Source organism: Schistocerca cancellata, chromosome 1, assembly GCF_023864275.1.
Source record: "Schistocerca cancellata isolate TAMUIC-IGC-003103 chromosome 1, iqSchCanc2.1, whole genome shotgun sequence".
Classification (NCBI taxonomy): Eukaryota; Metazoa; Arthropoda; class Insecta; order Orthoptera; family Acrididae; genus Schistocerca; species Schistocerca cancellata.
The window spans coordinates 681344766-681360042 of NC_064626.1; the positions used below are offsets into that span (position 1 = coordinate 681344766).

At 41.3% G+C, this 15277-nt stretch overlaps 1 protein-coding gene across 1 annotated transcript in view; it reads left to right on the forward strand.

The window, feature by feature from the left end:
- LOC126184164 (28S ribosomal protein S5, mitochondrial) overlaps window positions 1–15277 on the forward strand; it is a 104122-nt gene that overhangs the window by 23542 nt on the left and 65303 nt on the right. The window contains exons 5-6 of the mRNA XM_049926536.1: window positions 3882–3916; window positions 8114–8309. Of these exons, the coding sequence (XP_049782493.1) occupies window positions 3882–3916; window positions 8114–8309 (231 nt within the window). The remainder of the gene's footprint in view (window positions 1–3881; window positions 3917–8113; window positions 8310–15277) is intronic.

The window sequence follows — 15277 nt, forward strand, 5'->3', positions numbered from 1 at the left end:
AATCCCGAGGTTACCTGAGCCGCTCCCAGTGTGGTTTCAGGCGCTACTGTTCCATTCTTGACAACTTAATTCTACTGGAGATGGCGATACAGGAGTCCTTCTTACACCAAAACCATTTAGTTTGTGTGTTTTTTGACCTTGAAAAAGCATACGACACTACTTGGAGGTACAACATCCTTCGCCAACTTCATGAATGGGAACTACGTGGACGCCTGCCCTTTTCGATCCAATCCTTTCTCGAGCAGAGGCATTTTCATGATCGCATTGGCGATGCCATGTCTGATTGCTATGTTCAGGAAAATGGTGTGCCCCAGGGCAGTGTCCTCAGTGTCACATTGTTTGCCATCGCTATCAATGGCATTTCCTCTGCAGTCAGGAGCCCTGTTTAATGCTCTTTGTGTGTGGATGACTTTGCAATCTTCTATTCTTCCTCTGATCTTAAGATGACGAGGCAGCTTCAACTGACCATTAGGAGGCTGGAAACCTGGGCCCAGACAACTGGTTTTCGGTTCTCATCTGAGAAGACTGTGTGCACAATTTTAATCATGCAACCGGAGCTTACAATGGGGGACCATATTTTACTTTTTCAAGACACAGTGCACTTTTTGGGTTTATTATTTGCCTCAAAATTAACATGGCTCTCACACCTGAAAGATCTATGAACAAAGGGCTTCTGGTTGTTGAACATTTGAAATGCCTTGGCGGAAAAACTTGGGGAGCTGACAGGTCCTGCCTCCTACAGTTTTATAGGGCATTTGTTCGATCATGCTCGTCCTTCCTACTTCCGGATGTTAGATGCTGTCCACCATGCGGGCATTCGGATATCGACTGAAGCCTTTCAGACCAGCCCAGTTCAGTGTCTGTGTGCAGAGGCTGGTGAACCACCACTCTGGATTCAGCGACGTATCCTTTTGGCTCAACAGGCACTGAAAATCTCAGCGTCACGCCAGTTGTTGGCATTTAGTTCAGTGATTCAACCCGCCTTTGAACGACTGTTCAGGAATCGCCACCGAGCGACCCAGTCATTTGGTATGTGTGCTACGGCCTGCCTCAAGGATCTGGATCTCTCGGGCATGAAAATACACACCCAGGGATGGAACGCACTGCCGTCTTGGTGTCTTCGGAGACCCAAAGTGATTTTAAGCTTGACGCAGCACTCGAAGTACTCCAGATATGGTTTTTACAGCTTTGTTTTAGTCTATTTTAAGTATATACCATAGTTTTATCGTTATTTATTCCCAGCAGGGGAATGCTCTTGGTAGTTCTGTGGTTTTCTCTGATAGGGTTTTTAAAGTGCGTCTTCCAGAACAATTTACAAATTATAATGCGGAGTTATATGGCATTTTAATGGCACTGGAGAGGGTTTACAGACATCACCGTGCGAGTTTTCTTGTCTGTTCCGACTCCCTTAGTGCACTGCAAGTGCTTCACCAAATGTATCCCGTAGACCCGCTGATTCAGCTCATCCATGACTGCTTACAGCGGCTCCAACACAGTGGCAAGGATGTGATCTTTTGCTGCGTAACTGGCCACATTGGGATACAGGGTAACAACATGGCTGATAAAGCTGCCAAGGAAGCATATTGGAATGGTGCCGTCCATCAATGTCCCATCCCATTGCATGTCATTATATCATTTTCTGACAGATGCATCATATGTCAGTGGGAGACTGAATGGTTGCAGGTGTCGGACAACAAACTCTGGTTGCTCAAACCAACCACAAAAGCTTCACAGACTTCGTGTCAGCCTTACCGCTGGAAGGAGGTTTTGCTTAGCCAACTGCGCATCAGGAATATCCCTTCCACTCATGGCTTCCTCCTCTGTGGGGAGGATCCACCTTTCTGTGAAGTTTGTGGCATGCTGCTCTCAGTTCAGCATATTGTGGCTACGTGTGTCCTGTATACTGATAATAGGGCAGCCCTTTGTCTTGCTGGAGATCTGCCCACCGTCCTCGTAGATACCGATACCGGTGTTAACAGAGTGTTGAAATTTTGTGAACTATCAGGCCTTGTCCTTAAACTGGTGGAGAAGGGCGGCAGACTTTAGCACGTTATAAACTGCTCTGCATATGGGGACAGTCTTCGTCCACACCCATGAGATTTCATGTTGACTTTACGTCAGGGCGCTGATGAGCATGGTGTCGAGCACCCCCTCAACTCAACTCATCATCATCATCATCATCATCATCATCAGGAAAGGGATAGCAGTATATGGCAGGGGGGGGGGTGTTTGTCTGGGGGAGGAGACTGTCTGGCAAGGTGGGGAAGGATTGGAATGCCAACAGGTACAGTGTCAGGAGGCAGGAGGTTGTAAAGCAGGGAGGTAGGCAAAACAGAATGAAAAAGGAGATAAATGGGGAAAGATGGGCAGATACATTGGCAGAGGGCAGCAAACAGAGGGTGGGAGATAAGAATGGGTAGGAGGTCATAGGTCGGGGGGGGGGGGGGAACTGTTGGGTGGGGAGGGTGTAGGGACAGTATGTTGTGTTCAGCTGTATGCCTTGCCACCAGGTGGTATACTTTGTTCTTGGCCACAGTTTGGCAATGGCTGTTCATCCTTGTGGACAGCTGGTTGGTAGTCATACCAGTCCAGTTCAGGCTTAAGAGACATTGGTTTTCTACAGAGGTGGGTGGCACAATCCATCACAGACTGGTAGGAGAGTATAATAGAAGTGCTGAAAAGTTTTAACTGGTCCGTGACAGACCATGATACAATCATTTTAGGCAAAGCTGTTACTGACGATGAGAGTTGATGCTTTGCTTGTATCATGAAACAAAATGTCAGATTCCAAATGAAACTGTGATCTCAGAAAAAATGAAATGTGAAGATGATGGCAATAGTAATAACTCACATTTTTCCAGTAGCATGGCATTCTTCACAAAGAATTTGCACCTCTTGGTTGGAAGTAAATATGGCAATTTGCTGGTAAATTTTAAAATGCTTTTTAGTCCAAGTCCAACAAGTTTGATCAGACCTCTCCACCACTTTTGATTTTTTCCTGTTGAGAAACAACAATTGACAACAGTGCACCAATTGTTCCTGGCTGAAGTGAAAATTTTAATGCAGGAATATCCACAATATTTACTAATTTTTCACACATCTGGTCTTTTTTCACTTTCAAAACATTAAAATACACCTGAAGTCTGCTAGACTCAACTCAGTTGATTAGATCCAGTATGTCGACTATACTTAAATGTCTTTTGAGAAGTTACTTGTAGCAGTACATATCTAGTAGGGGCTAAGAATCTCGTAGCAAATAGATCCATTTTCTTTACAGAGGGCCTTGAGGAACAGACACTTGTTCGATGCTTTTTATTTGTGTTATTACATGAATTTATTAAACCTTCATTGTGCGCTCTCTCTCTCTCTCTCTCTCTCTCTCTCTCTCTCTCTCTCTGTGTGTGTGTGTGTGTGTGTGTGTGTGTGTGTGTGTGTGTGTGTGTGTCAATCCATCTGATTGACTGACACAGTTGTAGGTTGCCCTCCATCTTTCTTCCATTCTTAAATCCAGAACACTGGAAAATTAATGATATCTGTTTCTATGTGGTTTGAGTAATATTCTTTTTTTATTCTGTTTTATGATTCTGTATTAGGAATAAGAGCAGAAAATACTTCAACATTATAATATTTGTGTGTATGGTGATTTGTTAAAAAAGTTAGTTACATGCTCCATGGATCATATTCATGATAAACAGGCTGTGGAATGCTTAGAAAGAATGAACTTCACATTTTTCCCTTTCTCATGCCACGTAATGATAGAAATAGAGCAGTATGCTAAATGAATCGTTTACAGATATATAAACAAACACAGTATTGAGTTTCTAGTACTCTTTCATAGTTTTATTTGTTAGGGTCTAATTTGTGTTTGTGTTTCTTTGCAGATACTTTTGAGGGCTTTGACACAAGAGTCTTAGAGGTGAGTTTTAGTAGGATTTCCTACTTGTAAGTTTTGGTTTTGTTCTCTTCATCTTTTAATTGTAAAAATTTGAAACATCACTTGTTGTATTAGGGTTGTGTCATAAGATGTAACTCTGTGTGCTTCTGCTATGGATTTGTAAATTTGACTGTAAGATTACCCCTTTTCAGAACATAGTTTTCTTTATGGAAAATGCAGTACCTTCAAGCACCTATTCTTTTACTTATTAAATAAGAATATGTTGAGGTGCAAATATCAACATGTTAATGTTTATTTACAGCATAGCATACACCACAAAATGTCTTGTAAATTAATAATACTACACCCAAAAAATGGAGAGGGACATCAAAACACAATGTGAAACACAAAAAAATAAGTCACAATTGGTGGTGGTGAAAATATCACAAAATTGACTGATGGACATGTAAGTTTTTTATATAATCAGCTGCAGCTGGTGTCATCATCAGAAAATCATGTAGATGTCCCCCTTATGCACTCAGGTTTTAGTGTTGTGCGATGTGTTTCATTATTTGTCTTTCAGCAGCTGTGTCATCCTGTGGCGAAGATATTGTTTTCTAGTTGTGATGTGAATCACGAAATTTTTGTGGCTGGCCCTGATCAGATTTAGGGTTGAAAACATCTTGCATGGTAGTTCAGAGCCAGCTGAGGTAGCTGTAATGTACTGTGAACTTCTGGTTGGGGTTCTTGGGTCCATATCTGCGCCTACTCATTTATGGGGTTGAAATCAGCAATTTCCAGATTTTCTACTGATCTTAGAGGAAGCATTCTTGGGTATAGCATATTCCTTTATATGTATTGATATTTATACATATTAGCAGTTGCAAGCTAAGGTTTTCATTCAGTGACACCTGGAGAACAGTCATTGATAGAAGAACCCAGCTATAAGTTTATGCCCACTATTGATGGTAAGTCTTATTCAAACCATCTTGCACACTGATTTAATTTCTGTCTTGGTGGATATGACACTCTAGTCCACAGTAATGAATTGAGTACATCCATTTTCTGTAGCTGTTCCCTCAATATGCAGTGGATCTTCATATTGTTGGATGTGGATTATGGCTTGGAGTTCGTAGCCAGTGATGATATTGTTTGGGCAAGATTGATTATTAAGATTATACTTGGACCCTTCTATCGACAGTCGAGAACTCGGACTCGCCTCCACATGCTACCAAAAATGTTTGGAAAACCTCAGTTTAATAGTATGGAAGTTCCCTACTCATACTGTCAGCACCAGTGAAAGCTAATTATTAAACAGTCAGTTCAAATAATTACATTTTTGCAATTGGTAGGCATCACAAGGCATCCTGTGAAACAGTACTAAATGCTTTCTGTGGAAACTACTTTTGCCAGATAGTTCAAAGCTGAACATCTGTCAGGTGCATTTTTTTGGATCTTACATTAATACTTTGGTGTCTCACCCAGCTTAAATTATCTGATTGGATGGAGAGTTGCTTAATCAAAAATTGTTTTTGTGCTGCCCATACGAATGTCAGCTGCCCGAATAACAGCTTCTTATGTGCACTTGTGACACTTGGGGAAAGTTTACGGTTATCAATACTGTGATGCAAAACAAGAAAGTCACAGCCTAGCCTCTTGCAGAACCTTTGAACTCTCTAGTTTGAAGCATTTGACTCAACTGATGATGAGTGGGCCTCAGTTGGTTCTGGAGACAATGCTGCAGATGCGAGCTTCATTTAAATTCTTTGAGAAAGCAAGTTTTCTCAACTTTCTTTGCCAGATGCTTGAATGATCTAACCATGACCTTGAAGCCCAGACAACAGCCAATGTTTGTTCCAGTGTGTGTCACAATCTGCAGCTGACTGTCTCCTGTTCTGGCAGTGGCTGCCAGAACAGTCTCTTCAACATTTTAATGAGCCACTCAAGTGTACATGCAGAGTGCAGATGGTGATTCTTCTTATCTATGGTTGCCTGTCCCCTAAGTGATACCATTTCTCAACATATGTTCGAAATGATGATGATCAACGGACCCTTTTCCACATGTGGCCGTCTGATACTAGGCACGACAGATTTACCTAACAGTTAAGTGTGTCACATTGCCTCAGTTTCAATGTCAGTTGGATACTCCACCTAAACTGGTGTGTAAGCTGGGTCAGTGTGGTACCTTCAATTGTCCCTGGTCCCTGACTCCTATTTACGGCATTCAGCATGGAGCTGCATTGTGACTGGTGCAATGTATTTTTGAACAGTAAACAACTAGAACATTTTTGAAATCATCCTTGCTGATCTTTTTTTTTTAAGTTTCAGAATCAGTTATGCAATAAGGATTGCAAGAGAGTGAAATATGGGATAAAATTTCCTGATTTCCTGAAGCTAATCTGAAGTTTGTGTCTGAAACTTTTCTTTTGTAAAGGTTACATTCAATAACACTCATATACAAACACATAAAAATAGTAGAATTTATGACACACAGACAACAATCTCAGTATTATGCCACAGTAGAGAATTCCTTATGATTTATGCTTACGTCACTATTGTGAGATTTTGAATCCTTCCTATGAACAAACTAGCGAATGAGTTGAAAGAGGTGAACGTATTACACTAACTACTCAAGTACTTACTGCAGTTATGGAAAAAAATGATATTCCAAATAAGATATTGTTGCCAAAGTTAATAAAATACCATACACAGTTATAGTGTACAGCCGTTAATCAGCCGTTAATTTACTGTGAACAAAAGTATAGCTGTAATCATGTTTGTACACAGTGTAATTAAGAACAATTGTCTAAGTGAGGACTCTACTGAAAAAGACAATTGAATTCCACAAGTGTTGATGTAGTGTGAATTTTACATGGCACTCAAAATTATTTGGGAACACGCATTTTGTCATGAGTTACACCAATTTTGATACAGTCAATGAATGGCAGTGGGAGAACAATAAGAAAATATCAGAATATCAAAGTGAATTTATCTGACAGAAATGGTTCTACTTGTACAGAAAGGGGAGTAAAAAATTGGTTGTCTTGTGTAATAAAATGCGTCAGTTGCACAAATTGTGTGACTTTGTGACAATGTTTGTGGGTCCATGCCAAATATGAACACTGTAGCATCAATTTATCCCACTAAAAACATCAAAAACTGTGGAACACAATAAAGCACATCTTCCACTTGGAGCGGCTAACATTGCTGACAGGGCTAACAAGGCAGAACACCAAAACATGTCAATTGTAGGATCCCCATTAAGTGCCGCGTAGTTTTTCTGCAATACTATTTCTCGTTTCTCATGGAATGTATTTTTTATTTTTTTAAAGACAGGTTTTACTATTTTGTTTGAGATTCCTTCAGTATGTGCAGAATTTTTTTAATTTTCTTGTTTGCTACAGAGACTGCAACTGAATTTCCTCCCTGCTCTTTAAGCCTATGACCTGATTATAATTCTGTTTAGACTCCAGCATTTCTGGTTAACCTTATGTTCCATTGGAGGTTATTTAATTTGTCCTCCAGCTCCTCTAACAATCTTAAGATCATAATATTCTGCACTTTATTGTCCCCAAATAGAAATGGTGGTAGTAGTTGGCTTTCCAAGGTGCATGGTTTTGATTCAGTGGAATTTGATGTAACAAGCTACGGGCATAATAGTAACAGGGCATCACCCATGGCCTGCACCTATTGCCACGGTCCCCCCAGTCCATTACTGCTGACACTTTTCATTCGGGCTGGAATGCTGATGTCTCAGGAACTTGCACTTGGCTGTAAGGCTGCCCCTACCCATTGTAGGATACAGAGAGTTTGACAAGACCTGGGAACAGTGCCAGACTGGAGCGTAACTTCCCTCTGGAAAGGCAATGTGTTTACATGAGCTCCCACCTACCAGCAGAGCCTTTAAGTCTCCAGTCATCAGCATTCACTCTGTCTCTATATGATTTATAACAAATTCAAATCTAATCTGCTGGTTACTGACACTCTCGCGCCATACTGCCTAAGAGTGTGTTGGTGAGCAATCCTCCATATTGGCTCCTCATAGTAAGCTTACATTTATCAGGAGCCTTTTTTTTTTTTTTTTTTTTTTTTTTTTTTTTTTTTTTTTTTTTTTTTTGCAACTTAGAAATTTTTTGCATTTTATGAAATGACAATTCGGAACCATGTTTCAATAATAGCTAATGCAAATGTTGAATCGCCATCATCAAGGAAATGCTCTATAAGCTCTTTTTATTTCAGATGAAAACTGTAATAAACATGAAAGGCAATTTTGGACGTTATCGAAGAATGAGTGTGATGGTTGTGACTGGTAACGGCAATGGACTGGCGGGTTTTGCTCTTGCTAAAGCTGTGGAGCCAAGGGCTGCTTTGCGCAAGGCCAAGAATAGAGCTGGTCAGCAGGTCATGTATGTTGATCTGTTTGAAGGAAGAACAGGTTGGTTACCCTTTGAGTAATTCCTTAAAATTATTTTGAGTGTTTTTGCAGATGTATTCTGTTTTCAGTATGTTTTTGTTTCTCTGTAAATTCCCTGTTTCGTTAGCTAGTGATATGTACAAAGTGTAAACTTTAGCTGTTGGCAACATATAACAGCCATATAACAGGAATGTAGTTGAAGACAAGGAGGAGGAGATTAGTGTTAAACGTACCGTCAACAGTGAGGTCATTAGAGATGGAGCAGAAGCTTGGATTAGGGAAGGATGGGGAAGGAAATCGATTGTGCCATTTCAAAGGAAACACCACTGGCATTTGGCTGAAGTGATGTAGGGAACTCACGGAAAACCTATATAAAGACAAGCTGATGCATGCTTGAACTGTCGTTCTCCCAAATGTGAATCCAATGTGCTAACCAGTACACGACTTCATGTGGTAAGTGAAGTCAGCACCAACAAATTTTTACAGATCACTTGTCGTCTATCAAGCAATGAAACAGCCTTAAATTGGCCCACAAAAGGCACATAAGCTACAGTGATTTTGGTTAAATCTTACTCGGGTATTAAAAACCCCTTGTTCCTGCATTTTCAAAATGTAGGATTTAAGTTCTTGCAAATTTTACCACAAAATATAGTGAATTTTAACATCAAACAGTTAAATAGTTTTATTTGTCTTGTCTTCTTACTGCAAAACTATTGTGGTTCTAAGGGTTAAGTTTAGATTGAATTGTAAACATAATTAGTTTTTCCCGAATGAGATTTTCACTCTGCAGCGGAGTGTGCGCCAATATGAAACTTCCTGGCAGACTAAAACTGTGTACCGCACTGAGACTCATTGCATTTTGCGGGCAAGTGGTCTACCAAGTTCTTCAACCCATCTTTTCTTCTCCAGCTAGTATCTGTGTACTCATACTCTCTTAGATCTTTGAAGTCCATCTCAGCTGGTTTTCTTCCCTACGGTCTGTTGCATCTGACGTCTTCCTCCACCACTTACCTGGTGATATTGCATTCTTGACACATGACGTGACCACTTCAGTCCCCTATCTTTAATCACAGCTGCAATGTCCAGTGATTTGTACAGCTCCTGCAGTCTGTGGTTTTACCTTTTTCTCTTGTCTTCATGCTGCACTGGTTCAAAAATCTCTTTCAGAACAGCATTCTCAAATGTCAGCATTTTTCTACCCCCCCCCCTCTCTTTCTCTCTCCCCCACTCTCTCTCTCCCCCTCCTCCTCCTCCTCCTCCAGAGTCCAGGTCACTGCTCTGTATAGAATCACAGGTTGTATTACGGTCCTCTAGATTGAAGAAATTTGTAGAAGCCATGACTTGAGCAGCTATCGGAGTGGTAACTTTGACCTGTTTCTTGCTGGAATTCTTGCCATTGTTTGCTGGTCAATCTCATTCCTTTCACTGAGTACTGCCCCAAGATATTTGAATTCTTTTACCCTGTCAAGGAGTTTACCACCCCGATTAAAAAGGTTTGTCAATATTCTCTCTGCTCACTATGAGGTATTCGGTCGTATCCATATTCTTCATCAAGCCTGCTTTCATCACATTTTCCAGTAACACTCTTGTCCTCTGAACTACATCTTGCTGATGCTGTGCTATTAAAACTGCTTCATCTGTGCAGTCCAGGGTGTTGATCCTTCTACACAGCTGAATTCCTGTCTCTAGGCTTTTTGTTTATCAGAGTTGTATCTAGAACCAGATTAATCAGAAGAAGGAAGAGGCAGTCTCCCTGTCGCACTCCATTCCCCACCTTGAACTTCTCTGACATCTTTCCATTCTTTTTCACCATGCATCTTATCTCTTGTAGACATGCTCGTTAGTGTTTTATTTGTTTATTTAAGTTTTATTGCAGTTCTGTCGTATTGCTTGCCTGTTCACACTAAGTGCTTTTTGGAAGTCCAGAGAAAGACAGTAACCATCTCTGCGAAATTTACAAGTCTTCGATAACACTTGCCTTATTATATGTAGGTGATCTGTGGTTGATTTTCCCTTTCTGAACTCTGCTTGTTGAAATTCAAGTGTCTCCTCAGCTTACGGTGTTAGCCACTTCAGCAACAACATGCTCATGATCTTACAAGTTGTGCATGGTAAGTTAATTCCTCTTTAGTTGTCGCATCTCATTAGATCTCCTTTACGTATTGGGCAGATGACAGGCTTTTTCCATTTTGCCAGTATCCTTTCTCTCCTCCAAATTAAACAGATTAGGAGGTACATCCTCTCTTGTAGGGTATATCGTCCCTTTTTCAGCATCTCTGCAGGTATAGCAACTACTTCGTGGGCCTGTTCTTTGAGAATTTTTACCTCTTCCATGCTTGGAAATTCATTCTCCTCTTTGGGTATTTCAAACTGTTTTCTTTGTACCGTTCAGGAGATTTTCTAAATAATTTTCCATTGCTCCTTAGGTTTTGTTTCATCAGTTATCATATGTCATATTTGATCACGTCAATCCATGTGTTATATGCTTTCTTGAAAAACATGACTGTCCTGTAGAGGTCTCTTATATTGTCTACTGTTCATCCGTCTTCTGCCAGTATTGCCTTGCTGTTTATATACTCTCACTTTTCTGTTCAGAAGACATTTTTAGGTTCTTCAGTTGCTACCACCTAACCCAACGTTTTTCTTTTATCTTGTTCACTTGTCAACCACAATACTCGAGCCACTTTTCTCTTGTTGATTGCATCTTTTCATCTATCATTAAATCATCCTCAGCTCTTCTCCCTTATCTCCAAAGGTTTCAGCAGCACATTTGCAGTGTGTTTAACTCTGATCTTGAGCTTGGACCATAACTTGTCTACATCTTTTCTCTCCCCTTCCAGGGCAACAAACCTGCTGCGAATTTTAACTGCATATTTGCCATTTATGTGGTCCTCTTTCAGTAGATCGGTATTTATTTTTCAGTCTGCTTCTCTTCTCCTGCAGTTATTGCATCCTATCCTTTCACGAAATGTTGTCAATAGGAGACAGTGGTCTGATCCTATTACTGCACCTCTTTGAAATTTTAAATTCTCAATAATACTTATGTGTCTACAATCCACTAGTATATGGTCTGTTTGATTCTGGGTGTTTTGGCCAAGTGATTTACAGATATCTTAACATGTTTTTCTGAGAAAGGTAGATAGTCATAATCCTCAGATTTTTTGGAATTGTGGAACTGACTAGTCTCACTCTGTCGTTGTTTGAGGAATCATGTAGACTATGGGGGCCAGTGTACGGTCTCAGAATAACCTCTCTTCCTATTGTGGTAGTGGCATCACCAAGGACCACTTTTACGTCATTTGATGGCACATCTTCATATACTGGTTCTAGATTTTCTCACTAAATGCTGTGTGTGTGGCTAGCTATTGTGACCAAAGTTCAAATTTTACTTCTGCAAAACAATTAGTTGCTGTCAAGGACTCATAGGATGTGGGCCAGTGATTTCATACATACGTCTGGTTGTGTACACTCATTAATACGAGCCTCTCTAGGCAGTGAGAGATGGACTGCTATTGAAGAGTAGCATTTTAAGGCAGAGGGGAAAAGTGTCATGGCGTGCTGTAAAGGGAAAAACTCTTTAACAGTCTGAACAGTTTTTAGAGCTTGCGAACAGCAACAGTTTTTGTATGGGTGCTAGGATATTTTAGTAATTTCATAGTTACCAGTGTGTTGCTACAACCATTGTCTCCTTGGACAATTCCAGTGGTTCTGGTCCTGTGACATTACAAAGTCATCATCAGAGAGATCAATTTGATTAGCAATTCAGTGCCTCAGTGTCAGTGGTGAGTAGGTTTTATCTGTGATTTGTGTGTTATCAACTTTCCTGCTGCAGCCAAGTGCTAGGCTGCACAAGCATAGGTGGCATAGCCAGTCAGATTTGCCAGGGTACAGGGGTTCGCTGAAATCGTGGTGTATGCATAATTAGTTTTAAGCTTGCCAGTTATGTTTCCACCTATGATTAAAAGATCATAGCTGCCACCCCCCCCCCACCCCCCCCCCCCTTTCTGACGGCCTTGGGAGAGCCAGTCCTGACAAAACTCTACCATCTGGTGAGCAAGATGTAAGAGACAGGCGAAATACCCTCAGACTTCAAGAAGAATGAAATAATTCCGATCCCAAAGAAAGCAGGTGTTGACAGATGTGAAAATTACCAAACAATCAGTTTAATAAGCCACAGCTGCAAAATATTAACGTGAATTTTTTACAGACGAATGGAAAAACTAGCAGAAGCTGACCTCTGGGAAGATCAGTTTGGATTCCGTAGAAATATTGGAACACGTGAGGCAATACTGACCCTGAGAAAATAGATCAAGGAAGGGCAAACCTAAGTTTCTAGCATTTGTAGACTAAGAGAAAGCATTTGACAATGTTGACTGGAATACTCTCTTTGAAATTCTGAAGGTGGCAGGAGTAAAATACAGGGAGCGAAAGGCTATTTACAATTTGTACAGAAACCAGATTGCAGATATAAGAGTCGAGGGGCATGAAAGGGAAGCAGTGGTTGGGAAGGGAGTGAGACAGGGTTGTAGCCTATCCCTGATGTTATTCAATCTTTATATTGAGCAAGCAGTAAAGGAAACAAAAGAAAAATTCGGAGTAGGTATTAAAATCCATGAAGAAGTAATAAAAAGTTTGAGGTTTGCTGATGACATTGTAATTCTGTCAGAGACAGCAAAGGACTTGGAAGAGCAGTTGAACGGAATGGATAGTGTCTTGAAAGGAGGATATAAGATGAACATCAACAGAAGCAAGACGAGGATAATGGAATGTAGTAGAATTAAGTCGGGTGATGCTGAGGGAATTAGATTAGGAAATGAGACACTTAAAGTAGTAAAGGAGTTTTGCTATTTGGGGAGCAAAATAACTGATGATGGTTGAAGTAGAGAGGATATCAAATGTAGACTGGCAATGGCAAGGAAAGCGTTTCTGAAGAAGAGAAATTTGTTAACATCGAATATAGATTTGTGTCAGGAAGTCATTTCTGAAAGTATCTGTATGGAGTGTGGCCATGTATGGAAGTGAAACATGGATGATAAATAGTTTAGACAAGAAGAGAATAGAAGCTTTTGAAATGTGGTGCTACAGAAGAATGCTAAAGATTAGATGGGTAGATCACATAACTAATGAGGAGGTATTGAATAGGTTTGGGGAGAAGAGAAGTTTGTGGCACAACTTGACTGGAAGAAGGGATCGGTTGGTAGGACATGTTCTGAGGCATCAAGGGATCACCAATTGAGGGCAGCGTGGAGGATAAAAATCATAGAGGGAGACCAAGAGATGAATACACTAAGCAGATTCAGAAGGATGTAGGTTGCAGTAGGTACTGGGAGATGAAGAAGCTTGCACAGGATAGAGTAGCATGGAGAGCTGCATCAAACCAGTCTCAGGACTGAAGACCACAACAACTTACACCCTCCAATTTAGTGCACTTTACGTGTTAAGAATCTGGTAGAGTTACTTAATTCTTGTGTATGCTTGGTTACTGTTATGTGTGGTTCCCCTATGTCGGTTTGTGGTCCAGCCAGGCACTGTGGCAGCTTCACTTTATCAGAGAATTGTATTGGTTGTGTATGTAACATGTTTTTTCTTCAGTATTCTTATTTATGCAGTTGATTCAGTCCATCTGCGAACAGAAGAGCCACCCACTTGTCAACATCTACTGTAAGATGCAATTTCTCCAGTCAAGGCTCAACAGTTGTTAGTTCGGTCTGTAGTTGTTAGGTTATGTTTCATGGCTTCCAACCCAGTGTCAGGATACCTGTCATAACCATGGTTGGCTACAATTGTTATTTGTTGCTTATGTCGGCTTCGCGTAGGTCCGTGGAGGACATATTGAACAGCATTCCTTGCCTGAAGCTGCAGTGTTTTCACTGCCGAGATGGTGGTTATATCTCGTGCTCTTGAGCACATCAGTTCATGCACTGGGGAGTCGTTTCTTCTGTGTACTGACTCCTTGAGCAGCTTACAAGCTATCAATCAGTGCTACCCTCGTCATCCTTTGGTAGCGACCATCCAGGAGTCCATCTATGCCCTGGAACGGTCCAGTCGTTCAGTGGTGTTTGTCTGGACCCCATGTCACGTCGGAATCCCAGACAACGAACTTGCCAAACAGGCCACATGGAAACTGCTTATGAGATCGGCTTCTCTGCAACTGACCTGCGTTCAGTACTTCACCACAAGGTTTTGCGTCTTTGGGAGACGGAATGGCATTACCTCAGAACGCACAACAAACTGCGTGCCATTAAGGAGACTATGAATATGTGGAAGACCTCCACATGAGTGTCTTGCAGGGACTCTGGTTCTCTGTCAGCTGCGCATTGGCCATGCTTGGGTGACACACGGCTACCTCCTGCGCCGTGATGACCCTCCTCAGTGTCCGTGCGGCACCGAGCTGACAGTGGCCCATATCTTGGTGAGCTGTCATTCTTTGGCTACCCTGTAACGGACTCTTCAGTTACTGGACTTGTTGCCAATAATTTTAGCTGACAATGCCTCGTTGGCTAATTTAGTTTTATGTTTTATACGTGACGGTGGACTTTGTCATTCTATATAAGTTTTCGCGCATCTCCCTTGTCCCTTTCTGCTCTGAACTGTAATGCTTTTAGGCTGGATGTTTCAATGTGTCGCGGAGTGGCTGGCTTTTCCTTTTTATTCTTGTGGTCAGCCAGCGACAGTCATCTGCTCTCTTGTTTTTATCCCTTCTACCTGCTTCTTGCTTCTATCTGTGGTTTTCTTTTCCTGTTTTGTCCACAGTAGTGTTGGTTGTCCTCCTGTTGTTCTTCTACTTCTTCCATTCTCCTGTTATTGTACTGTATGTCTCCTTTCTTTTCTTCTTTCCCTTGTGTAATTATTTTACCAGGAACAAGGGGTCGATGACCTCGCAGTTTGGTCCCTTCCCTCCATCCTTTAAACCAACTAACCAACCACATGGTTGCCTACAGGCACCGTGAGCCACAAGGGCAACGCTGAGCAACTGTGAGGGCACGTAG